General features: G+C 39.6%; 2 protein-coding genes across 2 annotated transcripts; one reads left to right on the top strand and one right to left on the bottom strand.

The window, feature by feature from the left end:
* Positions 1 to 844: 844 nt before the first annotated feature.
* Positions 845 to 8,711, bottom strand: LOC139442982 (protein FAM50A-like). Its single transcript, XM_071223911.1, has 6 exons — positions 8,693 to 8,711; positions 6,192 to 6,411; positions 4,548 to 4,687; positions 3,212 to 3,353; positions 2,377 to 2,446; positions 845 to 1,987 (listed from the first exon to the last, which is right to left on the bottom strand). Exons 2-6 carry the CDS (start codon positions 6,382 to 6,384, stop codon positions 1,477 to 1,479), a joined length of 1,056 nt encoding a protein of 351 aa, XP_071080012.1. The 5' UTR covers positions 6,385 to 6,411; positions 8,693 to 8,711; the 3' UTR covers positions 845 to 1,476.
* A 65-nt stretch (positions 8,712 to 8,776) lies between these two features.
* LOC139443449 (NADP-dependent oxidoreductase domain-containing protein 1-like) lies at positions 8,777 to 15,456 on the top strand. The gene is made up of 5 exons (XM_071224436.1): positions 8,777 to 9,000; positions 9,765 to 9,961; positions 10,842 to 11,183; positions 13,609 to 13,810; positions 14,533 to 15,456. The coding sequence occupies exons 1-5, from the start codon at positions 8,777 to 8,779 to the stop codon at positions 14,687 to 14,689; spliced, it is 1,122 nt and encodes a 373-aa protein (XP_071080537.1). The 3' UTR covers positions 14,690 to 15,456.
* The last annotated feature ends 1,417 nt before the right edge of the window (positions 15,457 to 16,873 follow it).

The raw sequence follows: 16,873 nt of genomic DNA, 5'->3' as shown, positions 1-16,873 counted from the left end.
CGATGCGGTGGTAAACACAACTCACCCGCTCTTTACCAACAACTTTGTCGGTGACTTTGAATGACCTTTGGCATGTTTGCATAAGGTCAGAGTTCATCAGTTTCCAAGAGCATGACAATGAAAAAAGCGATCTTAGCAGTAACTTATCGTAACTCCCATTCCTTAACAAACACTGACGACAGTCATAGCGCTAAGGTTGTTTTGTACAATGACAACCTGAGCTGTAGACAGGATAATCATGATAAATGAGACCTAGTTGATATGGTACTTTTACATCTCGTTTAAAAAGTTGAAGTGACACAAATTGATGCAAAACCAAACTTCATCACCATCAACACCAGGAGTGTTTAACATTATTAAATGGTTATTGTTTTACTGGTGATTTGGCCCGTGAAAATCTGGGATAGAATAGGTCTCCAGCAAAGTATGCTTCTAAGAGGCGACCAACAGGATCTGGTGGTCAGGTTCACTGTTTGGGTTGCTGATGCATGTCATTGTATCCCAATTGATGCTCATGATATCAGTCACTGGATTGTCTGGTCTCGACTTGATTATTTACAGACCACTGTCATATAGCTGGAATATTGCCAAGTGCGGCGTTCAACAACAAACAAACAAACTAGTGATTCAGTTTTGCAAGAAGGTGAATTGCTGTGTGGTGGTACAATCACACACTCATAATGCTGGAATACCTGTTGCCTCCATCCACCCAACTACAACCATTGGCCAACTGAGGATATGATCTGAATAACAACATCAATGCACAAAACAGCACAGACAGTATGTGATGAGACAATATTTAATATTGATTTGTACATGTGTCTGACGACCGTGACAGGTGATAACCACATATTCCAATGAAATGTTCCTAAACATGAACTGCTATACCCTACACACTGCAGATTAACATGAAACTGAAATTCAGATTAAAACACTTTAGCTGATCATGTCAAGTCTTGCATGCACTCCTTGTAACTTTGAACTTTTGCAGTATCGCAACCAATAAATATTCATATCAGCATGATAAATGTGACATTGAAAACCTGTTTTTACAGATTACTGAAAAGACCGGTATGAACATACATCCTGCAAACATGGTTACATGTGAGCAGTCATTGTACTCATGAGCATAAGATGGACAAGTGACGGAGAATGTTACCCTTGTGTCTTTTGATATGAAGGATATCAACACGAGTTGATAAAAGGCTTGCCGAGGAGTTTCCATTATTTATTAACAAGTATTGATATATTTGATACCAAAATCATTCTTCCAGCTTTTTCAGTTTGTAAGCAGTTATAACCAGTGTGCTTCCCAGCTTCGGTGGCAAAGAGAATAGTGATGTCATTTGATTGTGACATGGTAACCCGTGATGTCATAATAGTCTACAAAGCATTGTGATGCAATTCCATTGTAGCGACTGATCTCACACAATTGGTGTCTCCCATTGAAGCCAATTCTGTATGATAAATGGTTCTCTACTTCACTGTAATCTTGGCAGCATTTTTGTCAGAAATAGAATAAGAATCCCACTTTTTCTCTGGGTCGTACGGTTCCCATCGACTTGCGGGGAAGATGTGCTTGTTCCTCTCATACCAGCTTCTCAGACAAACTTTCCCTGCATGGGACTCATCCTTCTCCACTCGAGCATCGCTCACCATTCGAACATCTTCATGAACGTCAAAACTAAACAAAGCGCCACTCTTCCCTCGTGCCTTTGTGACGATGAAGTCATAGAAGAGGTAGTGGTGGGGTATGATGAGATCCTCCTTGACGTACATGAGCTGGTCCACTGTGATGGACTTGAGGTCGTTGAACTCCCGTCGCAGGTTCTCCAGACACTTCTGCAGGAACTGCTGTATGCTGTTGCCCTTCTTCATGCGAACCTGTCGCCGATGTCCTGAGCCGTCCCAGTAGCTGTAGGTGATGTCAATCTCCTCGTTCTTGATCTTTGCCTGCTTCTCTTCCCACTCTTGCTGGAGCTGCTCCCTACAACAGAGTGAGTGAGTGAGTGAGTTTGTTTTTATGCCGCTTTTAGCAATATTCCAGCAATATCACGGCGAGGGACACCAGAAATGGGCTTCACACATTGTACCCATCTTGGGAATCGAACCCAGGTCTTTGGTGTGACGAGCGAACGCTTTAACCACTGGGCTACCCAACCGCCCCCACAGAGTGAGAGAGGAGTTAGAGTTGAGTGAGTCAATGTGTTACATAGAGCAAGGAAGTAATAATGTTTATATATTTAGCTAGCTTTTGGCTCCAGTTAGTTGATCTGTAACAAATACAAGACACTCAGTGGCCATTTTGTGAGGACCAAGCTAAGTCTCAGTGTGTGAGTGAGTGAGTGAGTGAGTGAGTGAGTGAGTATGATTCACCTCATCTTGTTTTCCTCCTCATCTCTGTCCCTGTCTGGCAGGAAGCTGGTGTCCACCTCCGGGTTCATACCTGTCAACACACACATCAACACCTGTCAATACACACATTAACACCTGTCAATACACACATTAACACATGTCAATATCTGAACATGCTTCAACACCTGCACAGACTTCAACACCTGTCAACATCCACACACACACACACATCAACACAATTTCATCCATGGTAAGCATCAACACGATCCTAATCCACATTTACACCCATGGCTATCACGTATCACAATACCAGTCCCATCCAACATCTGAGAAGGTAAACAGTCTCAGTGAACCATTGAAGGAGTTTCAACTGAAGAACATCACTGAGGAGAAATCAGTTCATTCTTCTTAAGATTACCAATCCTGCTATCTGTTCATTTCACCTTGCTTACACTCATGATGGAAAAACTAGAAGCCATTAGAATGTACACGATATAAGCACTCACATTGACACCTAAAATATCTGCCTGGGTAGACAGACAATACAATTGTTATATTAATGTGTGCGCCATGGCTGGTCAATACTTGAGATTTCTATTACAGAAATTTGATTTTTTTTTTGGTCTCTGTATTTCAGGAACAAAATATGTGTTCAGAGGTACAGACACATTTTAGTTCCAATTAATATAAATAACCCTCCCTGAACTGAATTGGAGAGCTCACAGTACACTCAGCTGTGTACAGAACACTACAGTCTCCACCCTGACAAAAGGAAGAAGCAGGGGGTGACAGTGAGTCACTTTTGTGGTGAATGTTACAAGCAGGGTGTTCATCTCACAGACATCGTAAGCTCTACCTAATCTCTTCTTCTTCCCACCCTTGTCGGGAACTATTGATGGCGGGAGCTCCAGAGCAGAATCAGACTCTTCTTCTTCTTCTTCTTCCTCCTCCTCATCTTCCTCCTGGTCTTCCTCAGGGTCGAATGACAACATGGTTATCTGTCAACAATAACAGAAAGGATTCTGTTGCCACAGTAGCTCATGGTCACATCCAAGTTCATGTTCACATCTGTTATTTAAAAGTTAGAAAGCGAGGAAGTGAATGCTTTACTGTGAAACCAAACCAATGGTTGACAGCATTATCAAAGATCAATAATAAGAATGATAACAATACACATCCACATTTCAGTCGACTCTTATGAGTATAATCAGGTATGCAGAATCTTTGCTGGCATCAAATCACCAAAGGACTAATGCAGATTTGAATAAAAATTTATAATATTTATACATCGGAACACATTTATGCCAATTGGTCTAAAATTCATGTTTAGCTGGTCTGGTCTCTCTCCCAGACCCTGGAGAATACAATTGTATAATGAGTACAACTCAAGACTAGAATGATTTGGCAAGTCTAGATTGATTCAGCTCAAGGATTTTCTGGGCTCCATTTGGATTTTATTTTGTAGATATATATTTTTTAACAAGATAACTTAATATATAAGATACCGTATTCGAAGTAATAAGAGCCCCGCTCTTATAAGCGCCCACAGCGATATTTGCTGCTATTTTGGCTAGTGAACAATCCCAATTAGCACCCTTTCAGATTGATCAATGTACACAAGATTTATTTATTCGCGTATAATACACACTTGTGTGTTATTTGCACCCTTAATTATCGGCAATTAAATTCTGGAAAAATATATCTGTCGTACATAAACCATTCAGGCTGTCAACATTAACCACGAAATTTATCTTTCAACTATGTTTTTTTTTCACCAAAATAATATTCTAACATAAAAAATAAAAATTTCTAAAATTTCTAAATAGCAAAAGGCACCAGTTCAGCATGTACCTGACAGACCTGCAAAGTTTGATGAAAAAATATTGAACGTTTTATGAATTATGCTCCGGGAGTGAAACGTGACAGACGTGACAACTTTGTTGGGCGGGGGGTAATAAGAGCCCCCTATTTCTAATTTTAAGAGCGCCCTGGGCTCTTATTACGTCGAATACGGTAACTTAATTTCTGTCTAGATTGTATACAAAGGAATGAGTAAGAGATGAAGGGTTAAAGGAGTTCTATGGCCTTTTGATGACAACAAACACTGTAGATGAGATCCATAAGCTTGATCTAAGTCTCCATCTTCATCATCACCACATCATCTTTATCAGAAACCATGGTAACTCTCCTACTTTTCTTTGTTCCTTCCGTTTCTTGTCCTCCTTCTGCTGTTCTATGACTCGCGCCTCTGCATTCTTCTTTGCCAGTTGCTTCTCCCTCTCTTTCACCACACTCTCCTGTTTGGCTCGCATCTCGTCCAGCGTCACCAGACCTGGCAACATACAGACAAACACTGAAACCAACTCTTACATCAGCAATGGGACCATCATCTCAAGCATGTAGTTGACAATGTATATACAGTCGTGCCTCGTTTATACGGACACTTGCGTCATTTCACAATTCGTCCGTATAAACGAATTTCCGTATAACTGAAACCAGCTTCTTACTGGAAGAGTTACTTCCCTTCAATTATGCAACTCATGACAGATGACAGAGCAAACAGATACATCCACTCAATCTTTATTCAAGACATACACGTTTCAAAAAATCTGTCATGGAAGTTTGAACTTTACCACATTTTGAGGTTTGAATTTTAAACAATAATTCCAAATTGTCCAGATCGCCACCCACAAGAATATGCAAAGTCAGAAATGTCCATTTTGCTACCAAAATCATGTGTCGCTTACGTTTCGCTGGTTGACAGGCCATACTCAGTTTGAAGTCACAACTTTGACCTCTGACCTCCACAGACGCCATATTTATCGAATGGGATTACATGTACAATAAACAAGCTTGTCTCAAACCATGCAAACGTAACTCAGTGTCACTTGGTTAATTGACTTCTCACGAATCAAAGGATTACCACCAGCGGAAGGATTACCACCAGCGGAAGTGTATTGTCCCGGTAAGTGAGACAATTTTGTGTGCATTTCAGTGTTTGGTGTATGAAAATGACCATCCAGGTCTGGAAACTGAATTTCCGTATATACGGGTAAATTTATATAGTGATTATTTCATTTTGAATGAAAATCGTCCGGGAACCGAGCTTTCCGGATACCTGAAGTCCGTATAAGCGGGGCATGACTGTACTGGTATATGGTAGCATGAAAGCTAACTGAGAGACAACAGGATCACAGAGTAATTTTTTCCTTCAAATTTCAACAAACACCTCAACTATCTTTATTATATTGTGCTACTGGTAACAGGGATCTACAAACACTATTCTGCTACATATTCACCATTATAACTACTTCTTGACTTAATTTAGATAATAAAACAAGTAACATTTGCGATAGGGACCCACTAAACTGCTGAAGCAATTGCAGTTTAATCCAGTTAGATTCTCATTGTATACTACAAGACACAATAATACAATAAACAAAAATAGACAAAAATAAATACATTACTTAATAGCTTTGAATAGTATTCCAGTTATATTACAGTGTGTAAGCTTGATGTGGGAGCAAAGCCAAAAGTGATGCAGGAGTCAGATGTTTACCACTTTGGTAAAACCCATGAGCGTGGGTATGGTGCGGACAAACCTAGAAACACAATCAGGGCGATCGGGGATTCAAACCCACAATCATACATAGGTTTCTGGCGCAGCCAAGGGACACAACTCTGCACAGCAAATTGCGGAACCTTAGTTTACTGGGCCACCCATGCGCCCAGGGACGTCAAAAGAATGACGAACATTTTAATTACATATGCACATTTGCCTGCCTTTGTTCAGATGTGCTGATACTGTAACAAAAAAGCAAAACCATCCACCATACCAATAGTGTTGGACTTCAGGGTCTGCTCTACAGCATCATAATGGGCAGCAAATTTGTTGTTTATGCTTCCAATTTTTAATTCCTCTTCAATCTTTTTCTTCTTTGCTTCTATTTCATCTTGCTCCTTCTGTCTTTTCTTCATGAGAATCTGAGCTCGCCCTGCCTCAGACGCTGCACCTTTGTAAGTTGCCATGCTGTATTGATGGCGATGATGGTGTCTCTGAAAGGATAAGATGAAGCCTCTGTCAGCAATACTAAACATGCAAGGACCTTTAAAACACTAATCATGTTAAAATGGTGGCTAATATTAATTGAACCTGCAGCTGCAATGATGTGCCTTAAAACAACTGATATTCATATAAACTTAGCAACACAATATGTGTTAATTGTGTTAGGTAATGTTGTGCTGTTCCATTACCATATACACAATCTGGGTCAGGTAGCCTAGCTGTTAAAGCGTTTGCTTGTCACTCCGAAGACCTGGGTTCGATTCCCAACATGGGTACAATGTGTGAAGCCCATTTCTGGTGTTCACACCGTGATATTGCTGGAATATTGCTAAAAGTGGCGTAAAAACATACTCACTCACTTATATCCAATCTCATAAAAATCAGATCTTTTACTCAGACACAATAGCTCTCTGCATCAAGATCAAACCCCTCCATAATCAGCTGCCCAATCTCAATGAAGAAGCCATTCAGATGTCAACATTCTTACATGATGAGTTATTTTAACTATTGACACTGAATGCAGAGATCTTTGACTGAGGGTGGGGGTGTGTTCTGCCAAGGGCTGATAACACAGTGTGTTAGTTGGGTTTAACGCCGCTTTTAACATTATGTCAGTTATATCATGGTGTGTCAGCTAAATGTAGCGGCCATAAAATTTCCCGTGATGGGATTCAAACCACGGACCTTCGGATCCGAGGTCGGACGCCTTCTCCACATGACCAAAAAGGTTAACCCTGTCAGCAGGCTGACAAGGTAAGGATGTCATCTGTGGGATGACTCCACGCCCTGCCACATATTCCTCCGTCAACAGAAGGCACGTCCCGGGACGCATAGTAGGGTACTGAGGCTTATTTTGCTCAAATTTAATATGAACCTGCTCAGCCACACGTTGGGCGCCAATGTAGCGGCCATAAAATTTCCGAGTTCCGTGAGGGGATTTGAACCACGGACCTTCCGATCCGAGGTCAGATGCCTTGTCCACATGACCAAAGAGGTTAACTCTGTCAGCAGGCTGACAAGGTAAGGATGTCATCTGTGGGATGACTCCACGCCCTGCTACATTAACATGGGAGGAAAGCCCGAAGTGATGAAGTTCTCAGACATTTACCACTATGGTGAAACCCACTAGCACAGGTATGGTGCTGACAACCTAGAAACATAATCGTGGCGAACCAGGATTTGAACATACAATCATAGGTTTCTGGTGTGCCCAAGGGACAAAACTCTGCACAGCAAATAGCAGTGCCTTTGACGACTGGGCCATCCGTGCCCCCAACCACCTGTGCCGCCCAGATAACGCAGGATGTACATGAAGGTGACTGTTATTCATGTACACATAAGCGTTGTATTTGGTAATGGATTTTATTAGTTATTGCTTTTAACCATTGTTAACAGTCAGACCACTCAGATTTTCATTAAGACTTTGACAGTGTATTTCATTAATTATATTTAATGAAACAATCTCTGTCTGCTTGTAAGGATGCTGAGATATTTATTTGCCACTAATTGAGTGCTTTTGAATGGACCAGCTTAATTTTAGGACATTCCAACATGTCTAAGAAGACTTATTTAAATTTAAAATGAATGCGTTCTTTTCTTGAGAAGATAATTGCTTATGACCGACCATGAATGCATATATATTTGTGGTTTTATTATTTTTCAATAGAGCATCATATTCGAAATAAACAAGTGTGACAGGGTCCATATGAAGTGGAAATCTGTTAAACTTTAAGTTGGAATGTGGTAGGTGACTTACACTTTTCTTGAGAGAATAGTGAGACGGAATCTGGAAAAGTAATGTTTGTTTCAATGCTGGTACATCAAAGTACCTTGGAAAATATTTGTAGAAATTCTTTATCTTTTACATCATGCACATGGTGTGGACTTCAATGGTTCTGGCAAACCAAGATGAACATGAACAGGGGACCCAACTCTGCACACTTAATTAAGAATTAAACGATTTGACCCCCTGTTAACTCTTTCCAACCAAAGACCCCCTCAAAACTTTCCTTTTTACATTACACCAATTGTCAAGAGACCCATGAACGCAAACACAGATAAAATATAACAATGCACGAAAACTGGAACACTAGAAGTATGCTCATAAACAAACAATTGATTTATAGTCTAATCGTACAGCCGTTAACCTATTTACCAATGACAATATTCAAAAAGACTACAAAGAATTTATTGGAAAATTGATTTTATCTGAGATGAAACACAATCTAGCAGAAACACTAAGACAATTTTAATATTTTCAACGATCCTCACCCTCAAGCAAAGAAACCGGAAGTTTTCACCGGAATATCTTACACATGCGTACGCACCACGCACTTACTGATATTTATACTGCGCATGCGTGGCGTACATAGATACAATATGGCGTTGTTAACACGCCTGAATGCGAAAAACGATGATACGACTACCGATATCACGCGTAATTTACATACGCTGCAATTTGAAAGCGCCCTAAGTGAAGAGGAACGAAAACTCCTTTTTTTGAGAGCAAGGTCGCATGCCATTGCCGTTTCGTTATGTGCACAAGCCACATACTTTGTTGATATTTTGAACGAAGGAAGGTAGGCAAATCAAATGCTGTGATGTTAAATATATAGGCTAGTCCAAATAATCTAATATTGGTGGGGGATACACTGGAAATCATTACAATGTATGGAAACGTTTTGTTCGATAACGTTACTCCTGTCACAAAGCCAGAGTATGATATTCGTAGTTTCCTTCTTGGAAATGTCACAGATCATCAGCTGCATGCATGATAACCAGCGAGTGACTGTTTCTCCATACGTTCTTCGTGTGCATACTGGAGAATAACTCTCATCATTGACGCTTCTTAGATTGTGTGTGAATTCATTTTCTGATATGAGTAAATCAAAACTCAAATTCTGCTTCATTGATACTTTTTGAGTGTTAATACCGACCTGCAATGAATCAGAATTTGAGTTTTGATTTACTATGCCCTCGAAATATAAGCAATTCCATTTAAACTGTTAAATTAGGGTATGTCATGATATATCTATATCAGAAAATGATGACAGCAGGGTGACATTCCAGAGTGTAACTTCTGCATATGCAACTTTTTTCATCTCAGGCAATGTGAGCGGATGTAGATGATCGGCTTGAAAGGATGGGTTCATGAACTCCACAAGATAGACAGGAGCAATATGTGTGCAAACATGGTGCTGAAGGCATTACCCTTAACTGTCAAAACATTTCTATTTAAAATAAATCTTAATACATGTTTTTTCTCAAACTAATAATTAGCAAAGTACAATCATTGCAGTCATTTGGATAATGATAAATATTGAGGTTCAGTTTTACTTTTCAGACAAATGAAGACTCATTTGAAAAGCCCCCAGAAAAGAGCGACAAGAATTCTTCAAGATTTCAACAACAAGGATGCTCTTCTAGTTGGAATCATAGGATGTGGTCATGTAGGGAGTCAGATTGCCCACTGTCTCCTGACATACGGCAGAATGAACCCATCAGATCTACACATATCAACCAGGAGACCCGAAACCTTAGGTACAGTAGCCCTAAGTACCGGTAGATGCGTTTTTTATTTGGGAGTGTCCTTATGCTATGGATTTAGTTAGGCAATATTCCAGCTATATGACAGCGGTCTGTAAATAATGATTGACATCATGAGCATCAATCCACATAATTGGGATACAATGACGTGCATCAACTATGTCAGCGAGTCTGACCACCCGATCCCATTAGTCGCCTCTTACGACAAGCACAGTCGCCTTTTATGGCAAGCATGGGTTGCTAAAGACCTATTCTATCCCGGATCGTCACGGGTCTCGACAGTAGCGGCACAGCTTGCAACACATTCTGTCAAATGGGTTCAAAAGTAGCGTTGAGAGATTTAACCCTGCTTAAATACCAGGTGTATACAATTTGACTTATACAACCTTGTGAATGATTTTACACTTAGTCTACTTTTTGTTAACAGTAATATTTATGTGGCCAGTGTCACTTCACCTCTATCGGTGTGTGTATGTAATTAGGGAATTTTTCTACTGTTACTCATCTATTAAAATCAATTATGTGAATCATACCAATATATCTTCGGGCGGTCGGGTAGCCAAGTGGATAGACGTTCGCTCACCATGCCGAAGACCCGGGTTCGATTCCTGACATGTGTGAAGCCCATTTCTGGTGTCCCCTGCTGTGATATTACGTAAAACCATACTCCCTCACACACTCACTCACTAATAAATCTTCAGTATGGTTCATTTCCTTAAGAACTGGAGTTCAATTAATTTTTAGATATTTAGACTTCAATTCAGAACATTATGAAATTACATGAATAATTGTTGTTGTTTTTTTAGGATGATTTTTTAATGTCTAAAGTTTGACCTTGGCTTTTCATATTACTAATGTCGTAATTTCTTTTCAGAATACCTGACAAGTCGTGGTACGGAGTGTTACAATAATAATGTGAAGCTGGTGTCATCGGTGCGCCTTGTGTTTGTGTGCGTGCTGCCGTCGCAGCTAGCAGGTGTTGCAGAGGAGGTGAAGGAGTACCTGACGTCCACCAGCATCATCTACTGCACTGCCAGCAGCGTCACATCCCGCAAACTCAAACAGCTGTTTGGTGTTGACAATATTGTAAAACCAGAGTGCGATATTAAACCTGAAAACTGGGAGAAAACTTGGGACTACTCTGTAAACATTAACACTGCACTTGGGAGAAAAGAAACTGTAGAGACTACAAGTCCTTTTGCTTTCAACAAAACAGGTAAATCACTAAAAAGATCTTGAAGTCCCCTATCCATGATATAAGGCATCAAGTATAAGTAACTTGTTCAAGCCACCATACAGCTGAGGGGCCTAGTGGTTAAAGCGTTCGCTTGTCACGCAAAAGACCTGGGTTCGATTCCCGACATGATGTACAATATTTGAAGCCCATTTCTGGTGTCCCCCACCGGAATATTGCTAAAAGCAGCGTAAAACCATACTCACTGAATCACAATATAGCTGAAGTATTGCCAATGTGACTTTAAATATTAATGTTTTGCTGTGATCTGATCACAGTCCAACTGATTGGCATTCGAGAAGTTGTTGGATGAATATGAAAACATACAACTTTTATATGAGAATCTTCAGAGGCATTTAGAAGTTGGATGTAAACACAGACAAAGGGGTATTATTATCAAGGAGTATGATTGTGGATAACAACTTCTTTATTATACCCACGACAAAATGTGGGGGGTATATAGTTATACCAAGGTTCTGTCGTCCGTCCGTCCGTCCGAAAACTTTGTCCGCGCGATTTCTCTTAAACTGTTCAGGGGATTCATCTCAAACTTAGTACATATAATCTGTGTGATAGGGAGGGGTGCAGTCAAAAGAACAAAATTGTTTTTATTAATTTTCCATTTTTTTAAATGTAGTTTTCAAACCCTAATGTCCGTCCAAAAACTTTGTCTGCGCGATTTTTCTTAAACTATTCAGTGGATTCATCTCAAACTTAGTACATATAATCTTTGTCATATGGAGGGGTGCAGTCAAAAGGAAAAAAATGTTTTTATCAATTTTCCATTTTTTTATGAATTTTTCAAACCCTAACCCTATCCTAGCTATTTATTTTGTAACTACTGACACACTAGGTGGGTCGGGGCTATTAGTGAGCAACGCTCACTTTTGCACTTGTTATTCATGTTTCAGCAGGCAATGCCTGATGTATGGATAAGAAGTAGCCCTTAAACGTTGTGTATGTATTATAAAGTTTTCATCCGTAATAATACTCCTTACCATGTATACAACTTAATGGATACCAACTCGAATCAGCGTTTCGGTGTAGATTTTTACTTTGTCCTCAAGCTGGAATGAGTACACCGAGTGATGAAAGGTATATATACATGATAAGTTGTGATAAGTAGGAAATGAACACTTACTGCAACAGGTGATTGATAACACAGCACACAGTGGATGAAGCCAGATGTACAGTTAGGACGAAGATGTATGTTGTTGTTACAAACATGATTGGATACTTATCAAAAGAACCTATTGCTTGATGAGATCTTCAGTTGGCATTGTAGGCAATTGTAGAAAAGAAATTGTGTCTGGTTTACTTGAGAAATAAACCACAAGTTAGAGTTATTTATCGTACAATAAACCACTGCAGGGAGAATAAAGCTTGAGGTTGAAGCTCCAAGTGGTAGAATCTCACTGCAATGTTATATTCAGGGTTTGACAAATGTCTTATCTACACACTAACTAGCCCACTGGTCCAGTAAGAAATAAAAACCACTGGCCCACATATTAAGTTACAAGTCCAACAGAAATTCAGAAATTTAAGAGCGCAAACACATTTTATTCATGACTTTATTGACTTTGTCTGTTTCATGCACTTCTAACCATGGAAATTTGAGCTTCCATGACTGTTGGAAAGTCCTTCCCCTCTTTCTTGCACTTTGTGTTGGTTCACAGGGCTTTTCAATTTGCTGCAGTGGCTTTAAAAAATTCCACGAAGCAGTTCCAGCTGTGACTGCCATTACAGAATACCAGCATGTGAAGCGTAGAAATCTCTCACTTTCCTATGTAGAGTTGGTATCATGGCATGTGCAAGCCACACACGGACACAATTTTCTGTACCTTTTCTCCTAATATCTATTGTCATATCTCTTCCACTTTTGGATGCTTTTATCTGCAAAGCCCAGCTACATCTATGGTGAACAACTAACAGGACACCTCCCTCTCAAAAATACCCTTGTTCAATAATCAATATATGATGTAATCAAGTTGCGAGCGCATATTCGAATCTTCAGAAATGACGTCATGATAGAACAATGTTTTATTGTGAAATAAACCATACTTCGTTCCTGATTGTTCTTGTGATTAATCGCATAGCTATGTTATATTTGCAAATATGACTGAAACAAATATAGAAATGTAGGTAACTGCAATAATGTGGAAGTAATAGTCAGTAATTGTAATTGTCAGTAAAAGCCACAGGTTGCCATCCATAAATAGAGTTGCCATTTTTACCTAAATATATTCAATGATACAATATTAAGGCCCTGTGAGAAATGTGTTGAAAGTGATGTTCAGAATGATGTCCAAGTTTGGCATGTTGAATAATTCATGACTTGTGAAAAGATTTTTTAACAATAATGATACTTGTTTGATGTTTTAGTGAGATGTCTGGCATTGTGTTTTAGATAGTATTGTATCAACTCCTGCCCGTGTTGGAGGCGTGATGGTGTACGCCTTCCTCAACATGTGCTCCAGTCTCGGGATGGGGAGACAGGATTCCCTGGATGCTCTGCACCTAGCGATGTTTGGGGAGACGGACAAGGAGCCTATTGATGACAGACTCAGGGTGGAACACTTTGCCAAAAAGTCAGAGGAAGACACTGACAAGTAAGAGTAAAGAGTGGACTGAGACCTATTTTTGTTCAATGTTTATCTATTGTTGAAAGTTTTCGGCGCTATATGGAAATGTTGTCAATACTGACATTGTCTTGAGGTTTTCATGCATTCGGAACACACCAGGGAAGAGGAAAGAAATATACCTTGGATTTGTTTGAATTATTTTTTTAATTACTATTTTTTTTTTATAATTTTAACGCCGTACTCATCAATATTCCAGCTATATGACGTTGGTCTGTAAGTAATCAAGTCTGGACCAGACAATCCAGTGATTGATATCATGAGCATCAATCCATGCAATTGGGATACGATGACATGCATCAACCAAATCAGCAAGCCTGACCACCCAATCCCGTTTGTCGCCTCTTACGACAAGCATAGTCGCCTTTTACAGCAAGCATGGGATGCTAACAACCTATTCCACCCCGGATCTTCACCCGTATAATTACTATTGAAAACAGGCACGGTTTCTTGTCCAACCTTAGTCATGAAACAAATTCTTCATACTCTTCTAGAACCTTTTTTGATGATGTTCCATTTCCATCAAATGACCGCTGATTAACTAGACTCCTAAATAGCAAACAAGATGAACCAAACTTAAATTGATTTCAGTTACACTGCCAATGAGTGGCTGTTTCTTGATGTTGATGAACTTAGCCTTGAGAACTTATGACAGGGTCTTACTATGTCTGACCTGTTGTTCCTTCTTCCAGGGTCTTCCCAAGGTTTGACCTCGTCAAGATCTCAGAGACTACAACTGTAGCCTTGAAGAAGATTGTTGAGAGTGAGGAACTGAAGCATGCCTTTGCCAGCCGCTACTGGGAGGTGTTTGAGCAGTATGTACATCTTAAAGCCTACGGGCAAGTGTGAGCTGTTGGTGGTTGCTGTGTAACTGAGTCAACAGTGATTCATCAATAGTGTTGATGTGTCGAACAGTTGAACCAGATTTGGTTGAAAAGAGAAGTTTATCTGTGATACTTTTTGCTTACACTGAGATATGTTTGCATCAACTATTTATATTTGTTTGTTTTCATCACTGCCACGTTTTATCCTAAGTGGTGATTCTCTGATCAGGTATGAGTTAAGATACTGTTTGGCAAATTAGCAGTTGAAGCAGGTTTCACTGAAATCAATCAAATTCTCTTGTGTTTATCAATCTAACAGTTAATGAACACCCTAAGTACATAGAGACATTGTTTCACTTTCAATCAAGTGATTGATATCATGAGCATCGATCCACTCGATCCCAACTGTTTGGGTCGATGCTCATGATATCAATCACTGCATTGTCTTGTTGGACTCGATTATTTACAGACCGCCGTCACATAGCTGGAATATTGCTGAGTGCGGCGTTAAACAACAACCAAACAAAACCAAATTCAATCAAGACTGTGTAGAATCTACACTGTAGATCTATGCTGTTCGTGGGCAACGGGTGTGGAGCTGCATGACCTATTCTGCCCAGGGCTTGCAAAAAATGTTGAGTCAAAATGTGTTGTGTAGAAGGTCAGCAAAGTCTGATTTTACTTGATGACTGTTTCAAGATCTGTGATATTATATGAATCTCTTGATCATTATTGTGTCACACACATGCAAAGTGTCAGAGAAACTGAAATTGTAATTTAATAGATGGACTACGTCTGATGAGTGAGTATGTACATATTCAGTATTTTGTTTCCATGTTGTCCTCAATGAATAAAATCTTTGTTGAAATTCAAAGGAGATGCGTAGTCTTGTTCTTTATATGGAGAAAGCACAGGAGACTGTAGAAAGTGATAAGATCCGTCAAACGTGGATTCAAAGCCCAGTTGACTCTAATAATGATCCTTGGTTTGTCTGGGAGTCTTCCTGGATTCAAGGGTGCTGCATCCAGATGTGCAGAGTTGCATTCATTGGTAGTATAGGGTGGTGGGGTAGCCTTATGGTTAAAGCATTCACTCGTCTTGCCAAAGGCCCAGATTGATTACCTACTTGTGTACAATGTATTAAGCCTGTTTCTGTCGCCTTCCAGGATATTGCTGGAATATTTCTAAAAGTGGCGTAAACCCTACCTCCCTCACTCACTGGCAGTGCAGATACTCACTGATCCTGACTTTGAATCCCAGTTTTACTCCTCAGTCTTCAGCACTGTATCTACCTATGTTCGTGAGTTCCATCAATGTTCACATCTACAACCTGTAACACACTTGTCTTTCTTTCCACATGCAGCTGTCACACTATGATATCACTTATATACTGTTCAAAGTATATTAAAACACAACTCATCTTCCTGAGGCATGGGAGTTAACCCACTGCAAAAGTCAAGTTTCCACCCTTGCCAAACTTGGTGGGACTCTCTGGGCTAAATCGTAGCGCCATCAGTGGCTATCATAAGTTACGTCCCATCTATGTCCCTCCTATTGTCTATCAGATTCCACCTCACAAAAAAAAATGGCATCACCTTGTGAAGAAAATCTAATCGATAAACAAGATGTAAAAAATAATAACATGGGTCTTACTTCACAAAGTGCACTAAATGATGTGATGAAAACATGAAAAGACTTAGAAAATATCTATGGATGCTAAGTTGTCGGTACAAATGCTTTGCAAATCCAGCAATCCACCAAAATGTGCACGGCAGTTTACAAACAGGATGTCGATTTCGTTAAGAGATTTTGATTGGACTATGAATAGACTCATTAGTCCGGCCAAAATACAACTCCATAATTCGAGCCTTGTTTGGAAAGGGTGGAAACTGGACTTTTATAATCAGTTAACTGCCTTGCCTCTGGAAGATGAACACAACTCGAATACTCATTGACACCGAGAAAATCATCCAACATCAGGATAAGCACTTCATATACATGCAACGTTGAAATATTTTTATTTTCAGGCCAGATACTGCCTCTAAAAAATATGAGCTTTCAATAACAACAGAGGATCTGAGGTATCCTTGGATATATATATATATATGATTCAAATTTATGATGTTGTACATGTTTCAACAATTCATTAAAAATTCCTCAAAGTCCTGCTTTAAAAAGTAACAATGAATAGTACACATAACATTTGTAA

The sequence above is a fragment of the Haliotis cracherodii genome, unplaced genomic scaffold (genome assembly GCF_022045235.1).
Source record: "Haliotis cracherodii isolate W230 unplaced genomic scaffold, xgHalCrac1.p SCAF_5, whole genome shotgun sequence".
In the NCBI taxonomy this organism is placed as follows: Eukaryota; Metazoa; Mollusca; class Gastropoda; order Lepetellida; family Haliotidae; genus Haliotis; species Haliotis cracherodii.
Note: the sequence above shows the minus strand (reverse complement) of the source record. Positions and strands in the feature narration are given on the sequence as shown.

Coding starts and splice junctions, on each gene's coding strand:
- LOC139443449 (XM_071224436.1), top strand. CDS start 8,777: ATGCGTGGCGTACATAGATACAATATGGCGTTGTTAACACGCCTGAAT. Junction 11,184..13,608: donor TTTTGCTTTCAACAAAACAG/GTAAATCACTAA, acceptor ATTGTGTTTTAG/ATAGTATTGTATCAACTCCT. Junction 13,811..14,532: donor TCAGAGGAAGACACTGACAA/GTAAGAGTAAAG, acceptor TCCTTCTTCCAG/GGTCTTCCCAAGGTTTGACC.
- LOC139442982 (XM_071223911.1), bottom strand. CDS start 6,384: ATGGCAACTTACAAAGGTGCAGCGTCTGAGGCAGGGCGAGCTCAGATT. Junction 4,688..6,191: donor CCTGAAGTCCAACACTATTG/GTATGGTGGATG, acceptor GTATGTTGCCAG/GTCTGGTGACGCTGGACGAG. Junction 1,988..2,376: donor GAGGAGGAAAACAAGATGAG/GTGAATCATACT, acceptor ACTCTGTTGTAG/GGAGCAGCTCCAGCAAGAGT.